General features: G+C 50.3%; 1 protein-coding gene and 1 pseudogene across 1 annotated transcript; both read right to left on the reverse strand.

The window, feature by feature from the left end:
- Positions 1-682: 682 nt before the first annotated feature.
- On the reverse strand, positions 683-1,428 carry LOC139837730 (uncharacterized). Its single transcript, XM_071827013.1, has 3 exons — positions 1,208-1,428; positions 1,023-1,121; positions 683-922 (listed from the first exon to the last, which is right to left on the reverse strand). The coding sequence occupies exons 1-3, from the start codon at positions 1,397-1,399 to the stop codon at positions 719-721; spliced, it is 495 nt and encodes a 164-aa protein (XP_071683114.1). The 5' UTR covers positions 1,400-1,428; the 3' UTR covers positions 683-718.
- A 6,448-nt stretch (positions 1,429-7,876) lies between these two features.
- LOC127340405 (uncharacterized) lies at positions 7,877-15,985 on the reverse strand (annotated as a pseudogene).
- Between the last annotated feature and the right edge of the window lie 673 nt (positions 15,986-16,658).

Raw genomic sequence — 16,658 nt, forward strand, 5'->3', positions numbered from 1 at the left:
TAACGGGCGCCGTCGAGCTGACGGCCGTTACGGCTACGCCGAGGGGGCAGCCGTCGGCGTACCGCGCCACGCGTCGCATCCTGGCGAGCTGTGCTGCACGCTACGCCGAGGGGCGCGGCCGTCGGCGTACCCCGCCACGCGGCGCGTCCTGGCGGGCCGTGGCGCATCCTACGCCGAGCGGGTGGCCGTCGGCGTACACTGCCACGCGTCGCGCCCCTGTTTCATCTCGACGCTACCCCGAGGGGGAAGCCGTCGGCGTAGCATGTGCCATATGGTTCATGTCGACGCTACCCCGAGGGGGAACCCGTCGGCGTAGGTCAGACCATTTTTTCTTTTTTTTGCTGGTTTGGTTGTTTCCCAGGATTAGCAGCACATTAAATCACAAATTAATTCACACGAAATAAAGTAAGTGCAAATAGACATAACACGAAGTTCAAGTCTCATAACATAGTTGCGGATACATAGTCGTAGTCTCATAACATAGGTACAAGTGTCATAGTGTCATAGTGCGGATACATAAGTAGCTACTATGGGACAACTAGAGGAGCTCGTCGCCGCTAAACACCGGCCCGGGCCGATTCCTTCCGGTAGAAGCTGCGGAAGAACCACCGGGAGAAGGACCGGGAGAAGTACCGGGAGAAGTACCGGGTGTAGCACCGGGAGAAGTACCGGGTGTCATGTCCCTCCCACCACCCTGGTTTCCGGAACATCCCGTTCCCTACACACATGTTCCCGAGATGTTAGCAATTTGCGAGGCAAAGGAAAGCCGTAGTATTCGGTTTGGCGAAGAACTTACCGTTGTTCTCCCATAGTACTCCGCAGCGAAATTTTCCTTCGATGGCATGTTTGGCGCCGGCCCCGGAAAGGGAGGCATCGGCCCTAAATCCGCTGTCTGTCCAGTTTGATTGGCCACCATCGACGCCTGCAAGATAGTTTACATGTCAGTCTTTGCAGAAATGAAGCATCAAACTAGGGGAAAGTGGGACTTGTCATCATTTGCGAAAACAAAGGTTGGAACTTACATGTATATATGCCATGTACTCCATGAACTGCTGCTGGTGCTGGTTGAAGGCCACCTGATATTCTTGATGAGCGGCCACGTAGGCCGCCTCGAAGTCAGGCTACAATTTCACAAATTCATGTCTCGTTAGCACTTAGCAATGTATGAACGAAAGTCGGAAAGAGGATGGAAATGAGGGAAACTTACGTCGTATGCGGGTTGTTGCCGAGCCCGGCGACGAAGCGGGAGAGGGGGGCTGTCCTTGGTGAGTCCCGCCTTGAGACGCGTGAAGGTCGTGGTGAGGGTATGCTTGACGGCCTTGTTCAGCATGGCGAGACGGCCATGCGGCAACCCTCCGGACGACAGGACCAACGACTCCTCGTCGACCTCCGCGCTCATGGGGTCATCCACCTCCGGGTGACGATGCCTCACCATCTCGCAGTAGTTCTCGACGTCCTCGGCGTAGGTGCCGAAGTACTCAGGGAGCGAGGGCTGAGGCTGCGAGAGATCGGGCTTCTTAAGCCGCATCTTGTTGTATATCTCGAGGTCGGACATCTCCTCCTCGGGTCCTAACGCGGCCCTACGCATCGCGAAAGGAAATGTTGTGAGTACCAACTTTGAACCTGAAGGAAAATAAAATGTATACATACCGTCTTCCCCTTGTAGCGCTCGTAGCTGAGGTTTCCCCCACAGTGTGTGCCACCGTCGCCTCGGTTCTCCGCGTTCCGCCTCGCCATGGCTGCAAAGTCCTCGTCCATCTTGAGCCACCTCGTCCTAACCATCTCCTCCCATGCCTCGGCATGCGGCTCGGCCCAATCGGGGATAACCTGAAAATGCAATACTCAACTCAATCTAATGCAATCGCAACTTAGTAGCAATGTAGAATCTCATTGACATTTTACTCACCGACATGTAGTCCTCCACCGTCATCTCGTACTCGGCCTTAGCATTCTTACCGACAATGTCCGGCTTATGGACCCTCTCGCCTCTCTCTGCCCAGAAGTGACCCACGGACGTGATCCTTTGGTTGTACCACACCTGCGGTGTCAACCTCTCACAAGTCGCCCGCAAAGTCCTGTTCGCGGCCGTCTCCTCAACCTCGGGCGCCACACGATAAAAACACTTCAATCATGCAAAAAACAATTGTGAGATTCATGAGTTAGAACATTGGGGTCATCAAATATGAACGAAGCTCGAGAAAATATGTCTTACCCAAAACTTTCTCATCACGGCCTCAGCAGCCGTCGGGAAGCCTACGCCAGGGGCACTCTCGTAGTCCGTCCAAGTAGTGGCTAGCTTCTTCTCGCCAGCTGGGACAGTGCCGAGGGGATAGTACTTGCCCGGCCAGAACTTCCTAAGCAAAGCTCCAATCATGCTGCTAGGCAGGCGCCCCTTGACCCCCGGAGGAAATGTCCAATTGCTGCACATGAAAACCAAACATTAGCACATGAAAATCAAACATTAGTACATGAAAATCGAAATTGCCAAATTAGTACACTTACTCAGGGCCAGCAGGAATAATAAGGGTCTTCGCCTCATGGGTCTTAGGCTCCTTCCTCTCGTCGGGGACTCTCGCTTCCCCACGAATCTTCAGTGCCTTCGGCCGCCCATCCTCCTCCGGAGTCTCAAACCCGCGGCTAGAGTCCTCCTCGGCTCTAGACTCCGTCTCCGCCTCCTCTCTAGACGTCCCCTCCAAAAAGAACCCGGAAGCAACGTCGCCTGAAGCCGAGGGTGGTGGCTCAAAGTCCGGTCCTCCCCAGCCACCTCCACCTCCACCTCCTCCCAAGCCACCTCCAGCTCCACCACCTCGTCCCCGTCCTCGTCCTCGTCCTCGTCCTCCTCCTCCTCCCGCGCCGTCCTCGTAACGCGGATTGCGACGCGGTGCCCTCTCACTCCTTCTAACATTGTTCTTGCGTTGTTGCATCTTATTAAGCAAGCTCGACGAGTCCTCCTTGCCGCCGCTCATATTGTTCAATCACCTGCATTGAGAAAGAGAAAACAATTAAGAAGCATGTTGAAAAATATATAAATAGTAAGCATAAAGACACTAAACAATTAAGAAGCATGTTCAAAAATATATAAATACTAAGCATAAAGATACTAAACAATAAAGAAGCATGTTGAAAAAAATATAAATACTAAGCATAAAGATACTAAACAAATAAGAAGCATGTTGAAATATAAACACATAAAAGACCCTCACCAGCCGTCATCAATCTCATCGTCAATCTCATTTTGTTTCTCCTTGCCACTATCACTATCACTATCTTTTGAGTAGTAAGTTGGATCTTGATAGACGGGTGGAGGCTCATCATCGCTATCATCTTCCACTTGTAACTTCTCGAGCATATCTATGTCCTTTAGATCCACCACTGACTCACCACGAGTTTCTGCATCGTTCCCGAGGTCCTCTTCAAGAACACATTCTAACTCAAAGTGCCCGAAGTCCTCTTCCTCTTGATAGAAAATTCCCTCGTATGTTACAGGGTCAATGTTGTTGTAATCGTCCTCGGAGGGAATCGGTAGGTTACCATGTGGCGATACCTGGAACACGACTTCCCAGCCGTTGAGGGCCGCTTTCTGGCATGGGTACGGTAAATAATAAACTTGCTTGGCTTGGTGAGCAACAATATAGACATCGGCTCCGGTATAGGTGGTGGAAGGCTTAACTTCAACTAACCCAATGGACTTGGTAATTCTCTGTCCACCTCTTGGGTCGAACCAATGACACTTGAACACAACGAGATTGAGTTGTTTGTTTGTACGATTGAAGGTCAGCTCGTATACATTCTCTAACCTCCCGTAGTAATCAAAGGTATCGGATCCTTTAGTGAAGACACCAGTATTTATCGTTTTTGGATTCGCCGGCCCTTACGGTGTGTCTCTGTATGGAATCGAAACCCATTCACGTCATACTTCTCATACTTCATGACGTCACGGTTACAACCTTGGGAAACACATCTCAACTCATCTGTCATCTCAACGTTTGCATCAGCTCCCTACAAGCACGGTTCAAATTTGTTGTGTGCATTAGTTACGATGGAATAACAGGGACAAGTCACATATTGGTAGGTAAGAGGGACAGCTTAGACATTACTTTTTCATGAACCAAGACACAAAGTTTATTTTTACTTGGGAGCACCCTCCTTCGCAGAGTGTCCAACTCCGCGCCCGTGGGATCGCGCGGAAGCCACCACTGTTCATCCGTGAATTCGCTGAAAGGATACAATAAGCATTAGACCGAGTTGAGTGTAGGTGATCGAAACTAGATACAATAAGCATTACACCATGTTACCTAATGAAATCGTGACCGCCATCGTCGTCGTCCCCCCACCACTTCCTTCATGTTCATAAGCACATAGAGCATTATGCAATCCTTCTCTTCCCTCTCCAATCTATATTTTTGTCCTTTACCAGCCTTGCCACCGGGACATTGGAATAGTTGAAGCTTGGGGTCATTCATGGGCACGTCGACATTGTAACGAGAGACCGGGTTATGCAGAGTGGGAACTTCATCAGGATAGTACGTTGTTGCGGCATCTGCCATCTCCCGAAGGCACGTTGCCTTAGCTATGCATGCTTCAATCTTGGCTTTGTTTCCAGTTATCTTCCGAATATACTTGAACTCTCTCTCAATACAAAGCGCCACCGAAGCGCCTTTGGGCCACCCAAGAGTGCCTCGTTTGCGAGGTGCACAATGAGATGTGCCATCGGAGTAAAGAAGCCCGGCGGAAAGATCATCTCCAAATTGCATAGCAACTCCGGCACTTGAACTTGCAGCTTCTCAATAACCTTAGGACATATCCGCTTAGCACGAGAGCGTGCGGAAGAAATGGCTCAACTCCGCGAGCACTCGCCATATTTTCTCGGGGAGATACCCTCGAAGCATCACCGGCATCAGCCGCTCAATCCATATATGATAGTCGTGACTCTTGAGCCCGGTGACTTTTCCCGTCGAAAGATTGACTCCCTTGCTCATATTCGAACAATAACCATCAAGGAACATCACAACGTATTTTAGCCACTTGAATGCCTCCTTCTTTTGGATGGAATCAAGGCAGAAGTCGGCGTGCGGCTTGAACCAATTCTTTCGACGGCCGATGGGACGTTGCATGTGTAATTTCTTCCTATCACAGAGCTTCTCAACATCGACTCTAGCCTTGACATTATCCTTTGACTTCCCAGGAATGTTTAGGCACGTGTGAAATAAGGACTCCGCGACATTCTTTACGGTGTGCATCACATCGATGTTATGGGGAAGTTCGAGGTCCTTGTAATACTCGAGCTTCGTTAAGGCTGCCTCGTGAGTCCAGGTTGTGCGTTACACCATATCCCTCAAATTGATGGCCAGCTTCCGATGCCGCTGGCACGAGAGCACGTAGCTCGGCATCAACAGCTATACCATCGAACTTTGGCACCTCTGTTACTTCATGCACAACTTTGCCTTTCTTGAAGTTCTTTTTGTCTTCTGCGAACGGATGCCTCCGTTTGAGGTACTGCCGATTCGTGTCAAACGCAACATACTTGCGACCCTTATTTAGCCAAAGGAACTCAAGTCGATGCTCGCACACCGGGCATGGCCATTTACCAGCTGTACACCATCCGCATGTTAGGGCGTACCCGGGCATGTCATGCATGGTATCCGCAACCAAACTTTCATGCGAAGTTTGTCTTCGATGCTCGGTCGTACGTCAACGTCCCGTGGTGCCAAGAGTGGTTCAAATCATTCACAATCGGCTGCATGTAGACACTCAAGTTCTTCCCGGGTAATGGGGCCCTGGAATGATCAGCGACAGAAACATGGTCTTCCTCGTCATTAGGACTCGGGAGGGAGATTGAGCGGAATTACAAACACGGGCCAACAAGCTGTAATTGGCATTCGACATACCATATGGATTGAAGCCATCCGTAGCTATCGCAATTCGACATTCCGAGCGTCTGCTGCCCTCTGGGGGGATTTTCTATCAAAGTTCGGCCCTGCATTGCCATCAGAGGGAGGTCCCATCTTCGTCCGCCCTGATTGTCCTTTATTCGAGTCCCCATCTTGTGCCACGTCATCTGTTTGGCGGTCTCCTCAGTCAAGTAAAGCCGCTGGATTCTTTTTATGAATGGGAGATACCGAAGAATCGACTTTGCGATCTTTGACTGCCTCACCTGACCATCCTTTCCCGTTACCTCTTCATACCTAGAGGCCTTACAAATGGGACAGTACTTGTCCTCCGCAAACTGTTTCCAGAAGAGAACACAGCCTTTTTCACAACAGTCTATCCTTTGATAATCCATGTTGAGCGCCGACATGAGTTGCCTCGTCTCGTGCAGGCTTTTAGGCAGACAATGCCCTTTGGGCAACATGTTACCAGTTGTTTTCAGACTTGCTTCGAAGCCGTCACGGGTGGTGTTGTACCGGGTCTTGTCGGCTAGACATTGGGAGATGGCATCGAGCTGAGAAATCTCGGCGCCATCGTACGAGGCGTCTTAGCAGCGGCTATCATATCATAGAAGGCCTTCGCGGTGGCTCTGGTTCCTCCGGTTACGGAGGTTCCTCCGGTTCTGGCGGTTCCTCCGTGAAGGTGGCGACTCTGGCATGTGGGCATCGACAAGATCATCTAGAAAGTCTCTAACCCCATCGTACTCATTGCCATTGAGCCGCTGCCGCATCACCTCACCTCTGTCACGTTCGTGCTCATCAAAGTCGATCTGCGTGACGTAACGAGGCATATACCCATATTGCAGAAGGTGTTTAAACATGTCATCCTTTCCACGACGGTGATGCTTCAAGCAACGATTGCACGGGCAAAGTGGCTGAACCTTCTGTTTTGTACCACGCGCCAACTCCTTCACTAAATGCCAAGTCTTCCTTATCCACTCATCTGTTTTATTAGTCGCACTAACACGGCCGGTGTACATCCATCCATTATCAGCCATCCTCTGCTCTATTGGAAGCCAAACGACAAGCATAGCATTTATATCAAATAGGAAAATGCATCATATTTTAATTTTTTTAACAGGCAAAACGAATGCATCAACCTACATCTCTACTAGGTGGGCTCCTAGCAGCCGCCGGATCCGTAGATTGAGTACGTTATCCATGCTCTACCCCGGTCCGAGTCAAAATTTCGGCAGCACCTCCCCGCTGCTCTCCCGATACACGTCTCGCCAAAAAGACAAGAGGATGTGCATCCGGAGAACAACGGTGAGGCGCTGCCGAAATCCTGACTCGGACCGGAGCAGAGCATGGAGAACGTACCCAACTACGGATCCGCCGACTGTCCCGTAAATGCCGCAAGCGTTACGGTTGAAAATATGCCGACCACTAATGCATATTTATCCGCGTAACGCTTGAGGACGGGAAGTGACACCTAGGTTACGCAACTTGACTTGGAAAATGAATCTAGTGACATAAATAAAATGCGGAGAAGAAGTTGGAAATTTAGCTCACCCTCGGCTGTAGAGGAAGTAGTCGAACAACCGAGTGTCGATGTCGGCGACCGTCGAGAAGCGCGTCAAGATCCGGGATCGTCACGCCGGGGTGCTCACGACGAGGCGGTCACGGCATAGCCTATTACAAATCCATGTTATTAGAAGAAATTCACATTTGCATTTCTATTTCCATTATTAAACATATCATTTCTATTTTAATTACACATTTCTATTTCTAACTAACTAACAACTAACTAACAAACTAACAAGTGCTACTAAATAACTAAATAACAAACTAACTAACAAGTGCTACTAAATAACTAAATAACAAACTAACTAACAAACTAACAAGTGCTACTAACTAACAAACTAACTAACAAACTAACAAGTGCTACTAACATTTCTATTTCATACCGGGGGAAGGCGGCGGGCGGCGGCTCGGGGCGGCGCGGTGGGCTACGGGAGGTGGGGCGGGGGCGGCGCGTTGGCTGGGGGGCGGGGCGGCTGCTCGGGAGGCGGGGGAAGGCGGCGGCGGCGGCTCGGGAGGCGGGGAGGCAGGCGGTGGCTCGGGAGGCGCGAGGCGAAGTCGGGTGGCGCGGGCGTGGCGACGGCGAGTGGTGGGCGGGGCGGGTGGCTGCTCGGGAGGCGCGGGAAGCGGCGAGCGGCGGCGGGTGGCGCGGGCGTGGCGACGGCGCAGTGGCGGCGGCGCGGGTGGGCTGCGGCTCGGGAGGGCTGCGGCGCGGGGAAAGAAAGTTGGGGACTGGACAGGGGCGCGTGGGCGTTTTTAGGGTTTGGGGTCTATGCCGAGGGCCGGCCATACGCCGACGGCCACCCTCGGCATAGACCACTTTTTCTTTTTTTTCTTTTTTCCTTTTTTTGTTTTTTCTTTCATTTATTTTTATGAATATAATATACAAATATATATATACTAACAATAGGTCCATATTATAATAATAATAATATATCTAGCTAAGGCGCGTGGGTTCACAAAAAAAAGCCCTTCCGGCACCCCGAAAATGGAAAAACCGTCGCCCGTGGTTCGGATTGGAAATCCGCGACCGGGGCCTTGCTTCCCATCCTAAGGCCCACGCACGTGCCAAATATGGCCTCGTTCCGACAAACTATGTGGTGAAACGGGCCGTTTCCTACTCATTTCCCCTAAAAGACATAGAACTCGGACGAGATAGCCACTGTTCGTGAAGGGTTCTCAAGATAATTGCCGTATCAGTTCCGTCTTTTGCGGTGGTTACTAGGACACATAAAATGACGCCACGCGGCTCCGCTCGATTTTTTGGCTCCGTTTGCTTTGCCAATCGCAAAAAACGGGGCCGCCGGGACATGCGGTATGGCCGTACCGGGCGCGCGCGTGCACCCGTCCGCCAACGCGCGAAACGGAAAACATTTAGCACATAAAATGACGCGTCCTAGACCTAAAAACATTTTTCCCTCCATTTATTGAGCGAAGGAAAGTGTCGCCCCAGTTCAAATCCGGTCGGTTCCGGCGGATTCGGCGAGCACCGCAGAAGCGGGTGGGATTCCCGAGATGGCTTCCGCGCGCATATGGCATGTGATAGGTGGTGCGTAGGAGGTATCCTACCGCTGCGCGAAGGTCCCGCACGATACTGAAATGCGCACCATGTAGCTGCTTCACAAAAAAAGCCCTTAGGCACCCGAAAATGGAAAAACCGTCGCCGTGGTTCGGATTGGAAATCCGCGACCGGGGCCTTGCTTCCCATCCTAAGGCCCACGCACGTGCCAAATATGGCCTCGTTCCGACAAACTATGTGGTGAAACGGGCCGTTTCCTACTCATTTCCCCTAAAAGCCATAGAACTCCGGACGAGATAGCCCTGTTCGTGAAGGGTTCTCCAAGATAATTGCCGTATCCCAGTTCCGTCTTTTGCAGTGGTTACTAGGACACATAAAATGACGCCACGCGGCTCCGCTCGATTTTTTGGCTCCGTTTGCTTTGCCAACTGCGCAAAACGGGGCCGCCGGGACATGCGGTATGGCCGTGCTGGCGCGCGCGTGCACCCGTCCGCCAACGCGCGAAACGGAAAACATTTAGCACATAAAATGACGCGTCCTAGACCTAAAAACATTTTTCCCTCCATTTATTGAGCGAAGGAAAGTGTCGCCCCAGTTCAAATCCGGTCAGTTTCCAGCGGATTCGGCGGGAGCACCGCGAGGAAGCGGGTGGGATTCCCGAGATGGCTTCCGCGCGCATATGGCATGTGATAGGTGGTGCGTAGGAGGTATCCTACCGCTGCGCGGAGGTCCCGCGCGATCTTGAAATGCGCACCATGTAGCTGCTTCACAAAAAAGCCCTTAGGCACCGAAAATGGAAAAACCGTCGCCCGTGGTTCGGATTGGAAATCCGCGACCGGGGCCTTGCTTCCCATCCTAAGGCCCACGCACGTGCAAATATGGCCTCGTTCGAGCAAACTATGTGGTGAAACGGGCCGTTTCCTACTCATTTCCCCTAAAAGCCATAGAACTCCGACGAGATAGCCTGTTCGTGAAGGGTTCTCCAAGATAATTGCCGTATCCCAGTTCCGTCTTTTGCAGTGGTTACTAGGACACATAAAATGACGCCACGCGGCTCCGCTCGATTTTTGGCTCCGTTTGCTTTGCCAATCGCGCAAAACGGGGCCGCCGGGACATGCGGTATGGCCGTACCGGGCGCGCGTGCACCCGTCCGCCAACGCGCGAAACGGAAAACATTTAGCACATAAAATGACGCGTCCTAGACCTAAAAACATTTTTCCCTCCATTTATTGAGCGAAGGAAAGTGTCGCCCCAGTTCAAATCCGGTCAGTTTCCAGCGGATTCGGCGGGGCACCGCAGGAAGCGGGTGGGATTCCCAGATGGCTTCCGCGCGCATATGGCATGTGATAGGTGGTGTAGGAGGTATCCTACCGCTGCGCGGAGGTCCCGCGCGATACTGAAATGCGCACCATGTAGCTGCTTCACAAAAAAAAGCCTTTCCGGCACCCCGAAAATGGAAAAACCGTCGCCCGTGGTTCGGATTGGAAATCCGCGACCGGGGCCTTGCTTCCCATCCTAAGGCCCACGCACGTGCCAAATATGGCCTCGTTCCGACAAACTATGTGGTGAAACGGGCCGTTTCCTACTCATTTCCCCTAAAAGCCATAGAACTCCGGACGAGATAGCCCTGTTCGTGAAGGGTTCTCCAAGATAATTGCCGTATCCCAGTTCCGTCTTTTGCAGTGGTTACTACGACACATAAAATGACGCCACGCGGCTCCGCTCGATTTTTTGGCTCCGTTTGCTTTGCCAACTGCGCAAAACGGGGCCGCTGGGACATGCGGTATGGCCGTACCGGGCGCGCGCGTGCACCCGTCCGCCAACGCGCGAAACGGAAAACATTTAGCACATAAAATGACGCGTCACACTTGTACATATATGTTAGGGGCAAATGCAAGTTTTCCAACAATTCTGACGCTCCGGTGATCTGTATCTTGGGAAACCCTAGGGCGGGGACCCCGTAGATCTACCCCTATAGCTTTCTCCGTGCGAGAGTTTACCAATGTAAGTTTTTACTTGTTTTGGTTTATTTAGGACATATGTACATGGAAACCATAGGTTGGGCATACTTTACCATAAAGTAGGCTCCATTTGAGCCGTGGCGAGAGTTTCCACATACAGATCCTGGATTTTACCAAGTGTTAGCCCATGTATGCGGAAATCGTCAACAACGGGTACATCCAAGGTTAGCCAAACCTTACATCACACTTGTACACATATGTTATGGGCATATGCAAGTTTTCCAGCGATTCCGACGATCCGATGGTCTGTATCTTGAAAAAACCCTAGGGCGGGGACCCCGCAGATCTACCCCTATAGCTTTCTCCGTGTGAGGGTTTACCAATGGACTTTTTTACTTGCTTTTGTTTGTTTAGGACATATGTACATGGAAACCATAGGTTGGGCATACTTTACCATAAAATAGGCTCTGTTTCAGCCGTGGCGGGAGTTTCCACATACAGATCCTGCATTTCACCAAGTGCTAGCCCATGTATGCGGAAATCGTCAACGCCGGGTACATGCAAGGTTAGACAAACCTTACATCACACTTGTACACATATGTTAGGGACAAATGCAAGTTTTCAAGCGATTCCGACGCTCCGGTGATCTGTATCTTGGGAAACCCTAGGGCGGGGACCCTGCAGATCTACCCCTATAGCTTTCTCCGTGCGAGGGTTTACAATGGATTTTTTTATTTGCTTTGCTTTGTTTAGGACATATGCACATGGAAACCATAGGTTTAGAATGAAATAGGCCCCGGATGAGCCGTAGCAGGAGTTTCCACATACAAATCCTGGATTTTACCAAGTGTGGGCCCATGTATGCGGAAATCGTCAACGCCGGGTACATGCAAGGTTAGACAAACCTTACATCACACTTGTACACATATGTTAGGGACAAATGCAAGTTTTCAAGCGATTCCAACGCTCCGGTGATCTGTATCTTGGGAAACCCTAGGCCGGGGACCTTGCAGATCTACCCCTATAGCTTTTTTCGTGCGAGGGTTCACCAATGGATTTTTTTAATTTATTTGCTTTGTTTAGGACATATGCACATGGAAACCATAGGTTTGGAATGAAATAGGCCCCGGATGAGCCGTAGCAGGAGTTTCCAGCGATTCGGACGCTCCGGTGGTTTGTATCTAGGGAAACCCTAGGGGGCGGGGACCCCGCAAATCTACCCCTAGGGTTAGGGTTAGGGTTAGAGTTAGGGTTAGCAATGGACTTTTTTCCTTTGTTTTAGGACATATGTACATCGATAGCGAGATGTTGGGCCTCATCGGATCCCGTCGACCCGTCTACGAAGAGCGTCACTCGTGGGATCTACATAAGCCATCTACCATTTTTTTCTTTAAAAAAGTAACTACTTTTACATAATTCATACTAGTACATAAATAAAACAAACATAATATAAAGTTAATGACCGAGAAGAAAAAAAGAAAAAAAAAAGTGTATGCCGAGGGTGGCCGTCGGCATAGGTGGGTGATGCCCTATGCCGAGGGTGGCCCTCGGCGCCTCGCTGACGCCGTGATCGGGCCGTCACGGCCGGAGCGGGACCGGAGCACATGCTAGTGCTACGCCGACGGCCTTTAGTACGCCGAGGGTGGCCGTCGGCGTATCCCTCTCTACGCCGAGGGTATGTCTACGCCGAGGGGCTAGATGGGCCGCTGCCATGGACCGGACGTACGCCGACGGCCCCAACATTTGGCCGTCGGCGTACGCCACGGCCGTCGGCGCAGCGAGCCATTCCTGTAGTAGAAGCTGATAAACACACAAGGGTGCGCAGCGAAAAAAACTACCAGCTGCTTTAACCAACAACAGTCAGCAAAACACCACGGCCAGCTACATTACGAATCGCCATATAGTTGTAGTCAACCAAAAAGAGCAACAACTATCTTCATCATGTCATACCACGAAGCATACTGAAGCTAAGGAAGGTTGTAGGGCTCCACAAATCACTACTTTTGCAACGCCTCCCCTAATCCTCTTGTAAAGTTTGTGTTCAAACCACCAACAGCAACTTGGCCACGAGGTGATTTTCGATTCGCAGGTTTCTCCTGGGAAGCAGATAAAGAAGATAGCAGATGTGACATTGTGGAAAGAACATTATGTTCAATACGGTACATACTACTGAAGCAAGCATTGTCCCTAATCAAAACTTTAGAAAGAGCCCGCAGGCCACAGCAACGCCGCAACTTCACCACAACTCCACCAGAAACTATACATGTCCCTTCCCCCTTAAAATCAAACACCTACGTACACAAAACACTTACATGGTTGTTCATCTACATCCAGAGCAACAGCAACAATACTCCAAATATACCTAGGGACGACACACGGGAAGAAAAAAAAACCAACATTTTTCGTCACCATTCCAACCTCTCTTCACCACCAGCACCTGGGGCATGGTTGACAGAGAACCTGATCTGGGCACTTTTTCTTTCTAGAAAGCTGATGCCTCGTAATCTGATTCAAATTACAGTACAGCAAATGAACAATGTTTGGGTTCAATTCCCGCTACCTCCAAGTCCTATGCAACTCAAAAGTCTGTTGACGTGTAATTTCTATGCGAATATTCATAGTAGACTGTTGACCTTCATTCACTAAGGAAACGGAGGTTACAAGACTATGAAATCGATGATTTACACTATCTGACGTGACTTGTATATATCTATTCTGTCTGCCAATGTGAATATGCAAAGTTAGTCTCAGTCCATTTGATGGATGGTTGGTCATCATCGTTATATGCATGCACGGATGTGCGATGGGGACAAGTCCTGTTCACATGAGTGCAGTTCATTCACTGCCTTGCCAGTGTGTAGCTGGCTTCAATCCCAGATATGGTTGTTCCATGTCAGTTTTGATTCCCCTGTTACATAGAGCTAATGCACTAGCTGAAAAAAATTATCTTCACTGTATTAAAAGTACCTTCGTCTTCAGTTAAAAGAGGACACAACACTGCCCATCACACCCAACTTATAGTACCTTGCATATATGCACATTGACACGTGCAATGGTGTTACTAATGACGAAAGGTGATAACATGGAATTACTTACTACTCAACAGATCCGTTCTAATTTGTATTGAAAATGTTGTAATTTCACATGTCATCATTATATGCACAGAGATTTGGTGGAAATATCCAATTCACCTAAATCAAGTTGGCAATCTCAAGAGGCAATGCATGCTTAAGGTATTACTCTACTAGCCCAAGCAACCTTGGCGAGACTAATTTCCATAGACTTGGTACATTACTGTCTAGTATTTGAAGAACTGAGCAGGATGTCAATTCAAATGCAAGTTCATACTCCTAAGTAAATGTAAAGCTAGGGAGCAAAAGTACCTTAAGAACTTCTGTACTATTTCGATACCCATTGTGCTGCATCAACAAATGCTTGGAAGGACCCAAGCCAGTGGTACGTAATCGGTCCCTACAGCTTGGCCTGGGTAGTCAGCAATGTGTTCATGCCATGATCCGTTAACCAAAGACTATTCGCCCCAATTACCCTGTGACCAGGTAAAGTACAAGCAGTCCCTTCGAACTGCTTGATGATCTGGGCCAAGAAAACCCGCAAACTGACTTATATTGAAGAACAAGCTACAACCACCAAGGCTAGTAGTCCTCGCCCTCTTCCGCTCGCCAGATTGCCACTGGAAAACATGATACGCCCGTGTGGGGTGCAATATTGCACATCAACAACGAGCAATAGCTTGCCGCGGCACTCTGCTAGAGCCCGAACGTCGGAGAACGCTCAACTGTCTGTGCACTCAAATCATCTCCAGGAATTGACAATTTAATCGAATTGTTGTGGAGCTCCACCACAGCAAGGCGGTAATCGCACATCAGCGCATAAAGGGTTACCTTCCACGAACATCATCAAATTGTAAAGAGGGTAGGCTTTGTCGGACCATGCCGCTCGCCAGTGAGCGTCTGCAATGCCGCAGTAATAGAGGACACGATGCCGTAGGCCGGGTGAAGGTGAGGACGAGGTCGCCACAAAAGATGACTCCGTGCAAGTCACATGCGCAGCTCTCTGTGGTCGCCGCTGGTGTTGCCGTCGTAGATGGTGACACAGCAGCCAAAGGAGTGGAAGGACAAAGGTATAGGGTTGCGGCAGGGGAGGCGGTGTAGTTGCTGGCAGCAGCTAGCTCTTCTCTCACTGCTCACGGACAGAGGTAGAAGAAAGGAGCTACACAGAGAATTCCAGCGCACAAACGCCCGGCGCACAGACGCCTCTTTTTTCTCTTAATCAGCTGGCTCTCCACCAAGCAGTACAACGGGGGGCTTTATGTTGGGATTTGCCCACAGATCAATCACATGAAACTAGACGAACACACACGACACAAAATTTATCGCCAAGGGTGTGTGCCGCACCCTCTAAACTTCTCTTTATTGATTTTCTGGGTTTTCTCGGTACAACTTACCGACGTTACAACTCACGCCATAGGCTGCGTATATATATACACAGCCCGACCGACCAACTAGAGCTACTACTACCTGTAGTCGTACACGAGCTGACCGACCTGAAACCACATAGACCTACTAGCACTAGAACTCCTACTCGTATACCAACTCTCAATCTTGATGAATACCTATTCTAACTACAAGAAAACTCACGTACGTAGACTACTTGGACACGGACACACACACATGTTCAAAACGGGACACGACCAAACTGATTAGCTAGCTTCTACTGTCCTAGGAAACTCACGTTACTAATTTGAATAGAGGCAAGATTATTTCCAACACTTTATACATGGACTACGCACGCACGAACGCCACGCTCCAGTCCTACCACGCGTCCACGACGCGCAGCACGATCCGCTCGCCAGCCCGCGCGCACGGCGCGCCACCACGCGCACTACACGGTCAGCTCCAACAGATCGCTCAGCTGCTCCCCGCTACTCTCGCTAACGACTCCGACGCAGCCACATACCAGCATCGGACCTGAACCAGAACACACGCACGCACACTGGACACACCCGCCACAGCTACATACAAACTAGACACGCCCATACATGCTAGTCGACGCGGAGGATAGCGTGGTAGAGGGCTTCCGAGCCAGAGGCTTGGCGGGGGACGAGGAGGAGCAGGCCCTAGGAGGTGAGGTTGGATGGCGACGGCAGGATTAGAGCCCGATATATAGGTGTGTGGCAGGTGGCGCGGAGGGCGAAGAAGTCTTAGAGGCTCGTCAGGCGCTCGGGTAGGAAGTACGGCGACAACAAGGAGGTCTCTATGGGGTTTGTGGACGAAGAGGAGCCGGCATCGGCGACGGCTGTGTTGGTGATGGTGGAGACGAGGACTGTAGCCGACGGCGAGATACTTGTCTGGCGCTTCGGTGACATTTCCATTCCGCGCCGCTTCTGCCAGCCGATTGCGGCGTTGTAGATACTTTCTCTCTCTCCTGTCCACGTGTCAATTGCTGAAGTTGGTCCACAAGGGTAAATTTGTGGACTGAATCTCATAGAATTATTTTCCGATTTAGAGGCTTAACAGGCCTATAGATTGCTCCGCTGGACTGGGCCTAGATTGTGCTGACCTTTGTTCGTCTAGTTATGTCATTCCATGACTACACTTAAAATATTCTCAGAAAAAATGACTATGCTTAAAATGTGAAGAGGTTTCAACGCTCAATTTTTTCGATCGCTAAAAAAATTAACAAATTGATGAGTTTACTATCACGGATGGA

This window comes from Lolium perenne, chromosome 3, assembly GCF_019359855.2.
Source record: "Lolium perenne isolate Kyuss_39 chromosome 3, Kyuss_2.0, whole genome shotgun sequence".
NCBI lineage: Eukaryota > Viridiplantae > Streptophyta > Magnoliopsida > Poales > Poaceae > Lolium > Lolium perenne.